Consider the following 8,840-nt stretch of genomic DNA (forward strand, 5'->3'; position numbering starts at 1 on the left):
AAAACATCAATTCAATATCTACTATTTCCTGAATATTATGAAATTCAATATGGCTGCCCCAATGACGTCATAATATGCGAATTAGACGAGTATATTTACACCCCACATAAACTTTCGGTCATGCTCAACATTTTTCTAATTTACAGTAGATCTCTATCTTTAAGCCCTTTCAAGCCACAAGCTTTTGAAATCTTGATGTCAAAATCCAGCATTTTTCCAAAAAAGGAGTGGACATGAAAATCGCGGGAGCGAAACACATGTTGCGGGAGCAGGCGGCAATGGTCAGAGATTCAGCGGGAGCAGGATTAAGAAAACAGCCGAATCCCCGATGTATTATTTTTAAAGTAGCCTATGGAACATATTTTCTGCCTCATTCTGTGATAAGAAGCCACATCAGATCACAAAAGGAAGCATTGGACTGGTGTTGTGGAGTAAAAAGGTTATAATGTTCTGTTGTTGGACAACAGGTTCAGAAATGTGAATAAGGGAGGTTAGCTTTAGGCATTTTAATTTAAGCATGTTTAGCTTAGTTAACGGAAGGCTACCTGCTGCAGTCAGAGCAAGTGTAATTACTGCATTCACACGCTCCTCAAATTCTCTCGTTTCCCGAGTTGTGCTTTTAAGTCGGAATGTGAAAACAACATGGACATGCACGTTACTACAAAGATGTGTTGGATTTGTATTATTAGAGCTTTCCGACTTGAGTTCACATGCATTTTCTCAGTCGGGAAACTATTTTTCACATGCGGTACCGGTGATGATTTTTCTTATGTCCGTTTCGGGGGACCAGAGGACAAATATTTCAATCGATCGCTCAGGCATGGCACTGAAATCTGCGTTCTGATTCGGTTCTAGTACATACCGGTTACATAGGTACCGGTGCCATATTGGTACCGAGTTTCGGTACCCAACCCTACTAAAGAACCAATCAAACATTCATAAATCAGTCCAGAACTTTTAATGTACTTAGCAGATCTACTAACAATGGTGAAGAGTGACTCTAAAGAGTTTGATGCATCTTCAGTGTAGATTATTTTAGACTCCAAACTGTGGACAAAATGTCACAAAAATGACTAAACAATTGCATCATGAAGCAAAATTGAGCTAGTTCTCATTTAAATATTGAATCAAACATTCACAAATCAGTCCTGAACGTACAACATAAATAATACTACTTGTGTAAACACTAGCAGATCTCCTAACTACGGTGAAGAGTAACTTTAAAGAAATTGATGCATCTTACAACAAGCAATTCTATTATTTAATTCATGTTTACAGTATCTATTAAGCCATCATATTTGATTGTCATGCATTAGCGCAGCATAAACTGTCTGTAGTTCTGTTGTGCTACCGGTTAGTAAATGTTGCTGAGGTTTCCTCTTGACAACAGCGTTTTATCCCTGCAAATCCGAGCGCCTTGCAGAATTTCTCTAAACCATTTCCAGATCCAGCGCATTTGACAGCAACAATAACAGCAATAAGCACAGATCCCCCTCCACCGTGAATGAATTCGGAGTTGAAATGAGTCTTTTTCACAGCCAATTTGAGCTGGTTGGGGAAAAGCTCTGAGCAAACTACAGCACAAAGAGGCCACACACGCACAGAGGAGTGATGGCACTGTTTGACGATATTACAGTCACATTTTGAGGTGTAAAGATGACATGCAAAACGTGGTCTCTGAGAAACTGCAAAAACAACCAAAAGACTGACAGTACACTACAGCCTAAGACTTAAAGACTTAAATGAAGCGTGTTTTTTGCACCACAATGGACACTTTTCACATTTCCAGGGTTCACATAAACCCCAAGTCGTCAACGTTGAGTAAACTTCTATAACAGTGAACGGAAACTACAACAAATATAATGTTGGCTCCAATAGCAAACTATATAGCACTAACATACTATAATAGCATTTCTTTGATTTTCTAAAAGAGAAAGCGTTGAGCTGCATCAGAAACACTTATGCAGCAGCGTAATTTAATGCAAAGGCAATATAACACAAAATATAGTGCACATTTTAAATGCACATTAACTTTAAAAGATGAAAAAATAAGTTTGCTATAGGTTTAAAATTTCAAAAACTGCTAAAACATATCATAACAGTCATGGTTTCTAAACAGGTTTCCTAAACACATCTGCCATTGAACATGACATGATCTATTTTTCATTAAAAAAAAAAAAAAGAAGAAGAAAAAAGAGATAAGCTGAGTTCTACAGCCTACGAATGTTTCTTAAGTTGAAAAATTATCTACGCAAGTATATGAATGCAAACTCGAGTAGCTTGATTTCATGCTTTGCTGCATTAAGAATTAAGTCAAATACGCATTGCATGTGCAACATTACAGCATGAGCATAGTCTTTTTTTTTGCCAAGGTAACCTTTCTCATTTTTCGTTTAGTTTAAATACTAAAATAACTAAACCTAATAAACAAAAATATTTAAACTGGGACAGGAAAAAGTTTTTAAACATCAAAAAATGACAGGAAAGACGAGCTAGAATGCAAATATACAAAAATAAACAGCCTCATAGTTTGATTTATGTGCTGTAATATAAAAATGTAAAAGCACCAACTGCATATTTCATCAGCTTTCATATTGGTCACCAATGCTCTGCACACTCTGGGACAAAAGAGGACAGTCTGTTTGCACAGGGATCTTGTTAGCCTGCTCCCTATTGGTCAGATCTGTCCTAAAAGAGACTAGCGGGGACCTTTTGGCCTGTCCTTTCCACGAGCGCCCACGGAAATGCCATCTGGCTGGTGTGAATTATTACCACGGCAACGGCCATGTGACCTGAGACCAGTGGAAACCAAGGTCACCAAAATCTGTAGCCCGTCTATTTCTATCTCTTTTATGAGGTTAGAAGAACTCGGCGTCCGTTCTTACGAGGACGTGTCCTATCGCTTAGGAAACAGATTAAATGAGGAACATCATTTGGTGTCGTTCTCATCTTCACTTCACAAGTCTCAAACAAGGTCATTATCATTTACACAAGATACTAGCAGTGTCTAATTATTTTCTCAGTTAACAGAAATAAATTGAGAGCTGGCAAATAATTAATAAATATTTAAAAAGGTTTATTTTAAAAAGTTTTGTAAAAAAAAATTGGTTGTTTTTTAATGTAGTATTTAATCATTTTAATAAAATATTGTGTGTGTGTGTATATATATATATACAGTGGGGAAAAAAAGTATTTAGTCAGCCACCAATTGTGCAAGTTCTCCCACTTAAAAAGATGAGAGAGGCCTGTAATTTTCATCATAGGTATACCTCAACTATGAGAGACAAAATGAGAAAAAAAAATCCAGAAAAATCACATTATAGGATTTTTAAAGAATTTATTTGCAAATTAGGGTGGAAAATAAGTATTTGGTCAATAACAAAATTTCATCTCAATACTTTGTTATATACCCTTTGTTGGCAATGACAGAGGTCAAACGTTTTGTGTATATATATATATATATATATATAAATATCTTTATATATATATATTTATTTTTATCTAGATTTTGTTTCTCTATATAAACACACTTATAACATAAAATTTTTTTTTTTTAAGTATTAATAATTATATATATCATTATGGTTATTGTTATTACTAGAATTATTACTTTTATTACTATTTTTATATTAGAAATTATAATAAAAATATTAAAATATATAAAAAAACAACTATAACAAAAACTATAACAACCCTATTTCCAAAACCGTTTCAGTAACATAATAAGGTTCCATTTGTAAAAATGAGTTGACTACATTAGTTAACAAACTAACAATGAAAAAAGCATTTGATAATCTTAGTTAATGTTGATTCCAACATTTAAAATGAACACTTATATCTATTAATGTTATTTAATGGACCTGAGCTAAAATTAACTAACAACGAACAGTTGTATTTTTATTAACTAATGTTAACAAAGATTAATAAACACATGTATTGCTCATTGGTAATGTTAGTTAATGCATTAAATATACTATAGGTAACAAATGAAAACTTATTGTAAAGTGTTACCACAATTTCTCATATTACCACATGCATGATGCTCATTTTTCCATTTAAACCCTTATCGCTACGCCTCATTTCAAGACAGGAAGATGTCAAATATTCCCTCTCATGAAGAATTCCCAATGAGACCGCAACACAAGGCTCGTTCACGAGGGAATATCACTGAAACACCTCTGAGGATTAATAGCAATACAGGAACTGCTGTATGAAATGATGTAATTTGAGTGCAACCAAAGTGACAGCCATAAGCCACAGACCCCAGCGAAAACATCATCTGACACAGCCAGATGCTCCGCTACAGACCAACACAGACAAAGAGGGTCATAAATCAACTGTCAGCCGCAGATCCCCCCCTCTCCTGAACTTGTTCGTCCGCTGGTCAATACAAGCAGTCGCGCTCCGTTCAGGGGGGTCTGGGGTAAAAACCATCTTCCGGGGAAAAGCGTTTGAACTCGAACCTTTAATACACCTGAAGTTTTAAACACATTAAAGGTGCTGCAACAGATGTGCTGAATATTTTCCATCTTTTCTTTTTTACCCGTCTCAATATATAGATCTTGCAGGATTCCAAGTTCAAGAGTGGGGGAGGGGCCCTCGGGGGACGCTGTGGACACGACGTCCCGCAGGGGCCACACGGGAGAATAGCAAAGACCGTCACAGCATGCAATAAACAGCGTCGGACTAGATTCAGAAATGAGTTAACAGCGATGTCTCCTGAATATTTAAAAAGTTAACATGTCCAAAATGTGCATGTGCACCAGATAACAACAAACTTAACTCTAACGACTACATACTTAATGAAAGCTGCTCTTAATTTCATATTTATAGCTTTGCTTCTGTTCATACTCTGTTGTAACATGAGGGAAAACAAATTTCAGTGGATGAACAGCTTCATAAGTAACATCTATGCACATTTCATGCCTAACTTGTGGTCTTGCAATTCATTAAGCAATGCATTTTTAATCATCAGTGCAAAATGCATCCATAGGGAATGGGGAGAAATGGCTAACGCACCTGTTAAATGAATCCTCAACTATATAAAGAGTTAACATGTCCAAAATATGCATGCACATCAGATAACAACTCTCAAGACTACAGACTTAATGTGAGCTGACAGTGCTTCCTCTGAATTTCATAGTTTTTCCTCTGTTGTAACCTGAAGAAGAACTTTTAGGCAGATGTTGAGAAAACAGTTTCATATGTATCTATGTGCATTTTATGACTTGCAAACCATTAATCAATGCATTTTGAAGAGTTTTAAACTAATCGGTGCAATCTGAAAAATAGAAGATACCCATGTGAAATGGGAAAAATGGCTAATGCAACTCATTAACGACACATACTTTCTCAAAAAAAAAAGAAATTTCATTCATGTTTAAAAGTTAACATGTCCAAAACATGCATGTGCAGCAGATAACAACAAACCTAGCAACTCTCAAGACTACAGACTTAATGTGAGCTGACACTGCTTCCACTGAATTCATATTTATAGATTTTCTTCTGTTGTAACGTGAGGAAGAATAACTTTCAGGTGTGTATTTTGTGAGCAAACAGCTCCATAAATAACATCTATGTGCATTTTATGACTTGCAACCCAATGCATATTTAGTTTTAAAACATAATCAGCGCAATCTGCAAAATGCAATAGAACCATATGGAATAGGAAAAAATGGCTAATACAACTGTTAAATGACAATAAAATTGAAGTATACATGCGCACCAGATAACAACAAACTTACAAAACAACAAACAAAAATTATATTTCCTCTGAATTTCATATTTATAGCTTTGGTTTTGTTCATACTCTGTTGCAACATGAGGCAAAATAACTTGCAGTTGGATGTTTTGTGAGCAAACAGCTTCACCTGACTTGAAACCAATTAATCAACACGCTTTTTAAGCGTTTTAAACACGATCAATGCAATCTGCAAAATGCATCCATATGGAATGGGACAAATGACTAATGTAACTCTTATACGGCACATATTTACACATAAAACTGCATAAACGGTGTACATTAGGATTGTGTAAACATTTTTGCTTTCTCACATGCATTAGGTCTCAATAAATAGCTTCTACAAACTAAAATCACGTACTGGATGTGGAATTGGCCACAAAAGGTTCAATAACACAATATTCTTTCGCTTCCACCCACATGCGAGTCTGTTTTGAGATGAAAGATGCTGTGGAAGCATTCGGCGGCTGCATTCACGTCGCATTAAATACGACTTGAACTGTCACAGACTGCAGGTGAGCACATCAATAACCTGAACCAGGTGTGACCTAGACTAACTCCAGAAACAAAGAAAAACTCTGATGTGCAAGTGTGTGTGATTCATATATCGAGCCCAGCGGATTCATGGGAAATAAAACACAGCACTGTGCACTCACCACTGGTGCGGCTTTTCATGATGACTGTTTTAACTCAAAGCTGATTAAATAATGTCAATGAAAAGAGCTGTCATTTAACAACATGCTCAGTATTTAAAACAAAAAGATCAACTAATTCACAAAACCTCTCTGTCCGGTCCTCTTAAGGCCACCGTAGACAAAGTGAGGGACGTGACTCCTCGCCATACAAATGTTCAATATTCAGATTAGCAATCGATCGATGTGTTTGTCAATGACTTATTCTTACACTTTAACGTTTAATCTCCTCAGTCTGGTTACTCTTATGAAGAGCGTTTTGATTTATCATCCTAGCAGAAACATTCAGAGCACAGTCCCGACAATAACCATCTGATATTTGTCCAGATGAGCTCTCCATGAAAACATGTTTGCTCTCCCTGTCCATGAACGGGTTCAGGGTTTGGATAACCTCAGTATGGACGTTGCCGTCTGCCTGTACTCAGAACAAACCAAAAACATGAGAGAGACCCTCCAACAACAGCATATGCAAGGAGCTCTTCTTTGGAAAGGCTTGAATAACAATCGGCCACACACACAAACACACACGCACGCAGACAGATCTGATTCCTCTCCGGCTTGGCTTGGCATGCTCTTGTCATTTCTTATGTTACAGAACATCAATCATAGGGCTGAGTCTGTGCCCTTGCGCTGGCCGAGGCTGATTTACAAACATTAGCAGGGAATGCAATTACGCAGTCCGAGAACAGTCAGCGAGCGTTCTGGGTTTGACGCGTCACAAGCGGTGTGGATGGAGTGTACACACTGCGGTTGGAACGAAACCGGAGTGTGTGTTTAAATACGACAGGCTGATCCAGAGTGGCTATTGTGTCCAGCAACACTGGACATGAAAATACTAACAATAGCAAGGGGTCAATGATTTTTTTTTTTTCATTTAAATATTCAAACATATTTTCTGCTATAGAATAATCGAATACAAAAAAATATGTAAAAATGAAACATTTTTACACCACCTGTTTAAAGTAATAAAATGTATTTAAAAAAAAAGTTTTTAAAAGCATCACCTATATGTTTAAAATTAGATTTTTCAAAGATTTTTTTATTTTAACCATACTGGACATTCATTTTTTGACATTGAACCTTACAGCCAAAGCAGTATAATACCCACACCATCAGCAAGGATAAATGTTGATCTTTAAACAGAGTCGGTCCTAAATTTACATCTTAATCGATCGTATTTGAAAATAAAGCGCATTTTTTTCTATTGTTAATGAATTACAATGTGCACAGCTTACCAAGACTACATGCAAGGCATAACGTTAACACATGAGCATATTCAAGTAAATATGCATACATCAACCTGACATTTTATAACACGAATACTCACTACTTAGTTAAGCACTATTAAGTTGTCGTAATAAATGAAGACGTTAATAATAAATACATCAACTTTCCTAAACAGAAACTCTGACGGTGCCACGTTCATTACGCTCCCATTCATAATAACTGAAGCACACTAATAAAGTCAAAACGCGAGAGATGGATAAACATATTCAACATTAAAGGTCTAAAATACACGAGTTGTTAGCTTTATAAAGTCTGAGGTGAATCACAAACCGGCACTTTACAGAACGAGCCGTCACCGTTCCGTCTTTCTATTAGAATAAAACACATTAGGCTGATCAAAAGTTAAAGTCCACAACTCGGAAAGGCATTAAAAGTTTCCGTTTCCAGCAGAGCTCGCGACCGAAGCGTTAAAATAGCCTTCAAACGTGCTGTTAAAGCGCGTCAGTGCGCGCGAGGCTGCAGCCGCTGCTCTTACGCGCTCCTGATCGATGATTGAACCGAACAAAAGGCAGAAGAGGATCAATTACTAATAACTATCAATGCAACACCACCATCCCGACCCTCTAAAGTCACCAAAAGAGAAAATGCATGAAATGCAAGGTGCATTATCGCGTATAGGATCGCGTCGTGTAAAAAAGCTGAGAAATAAGACCAACCTGAAGCCGCCGGAGATCAAATTTCTTCCAATATTGAAACATCGATCCCACATCGGCGGCCATCTTGAGCACAATATTCAAGAGCGGCTACAATAAATATATGGGCTGGATTCCCCCCGTTAAACAGCGTTGACGATTACACTCCACATGGAAAAAAAATGTTAGGAAAATAACAGTTGCGGAGAACTAGACGGGACGCGCAGCGCGCCAGAGCCGGTGGATGCGATATGAACAGAATATAGATGCATATAGATGCATTAGTGCTGCTCCAGGGATTGCACTTGATTTTGGGTTTGGTAAAGTTATCAATACTGACGTAACGGCTTGATCAATAACGTCTGGGAAGTGGAAGGAGAACAACGAGCGACCAATGCGCATCGCCAGATGTTTGATGCGTAAAGCGGCGAAATCGTTACATATCATTAATGAGCCCCACATAATGAGATTTGCAACTTTAGGTCAATA

General features: G+C 37.1%; 1 protein-coding gene across 1 annotated transcript in view; it reads right to left on the bottom strand.

Annotated features, from left to right (window-relative positions):
• LOC107552142 (homeobox protein cut-like 2) overlaps positions 1-8,661 on the bottom strand; it is a 177,353-nt gene extending 168,692 nt beyond the window's left edge. Inside the window, exon 1 of the mRNA XM_016233972.1 lies at positions 8,376-8,661. Coding sequence (XP_016089458.1) covers positions 8,376-8,438 — 63 coding nt within the window. The 5' untranslated portion in view covers positions 8,439-8,661. The remainder of the gene's footprint in view (positions 1-8,375) is intronic.
• Positions 8,662-8,840: the final 179 nt, after the last annotated feature.

Source organism: Sinocyclocheilus grahami, unplaced genomic scaffold (assembly GCF_001515645.1).
Source record: "Sinocyclocheilus grahami isolate Dianchi unplaced genomic scaffold, SAMN03320097.WGS_v1.1 scaffold442.1, whole genome shotgun sequence".
Taxonomy (NCBI): Eukaryota; Metazoa; Chordata; class Actinopteri; order Cypriniformes; family Cyprinidae; genus Sinocyclocheilus; species Sinocyclocheilus grahami.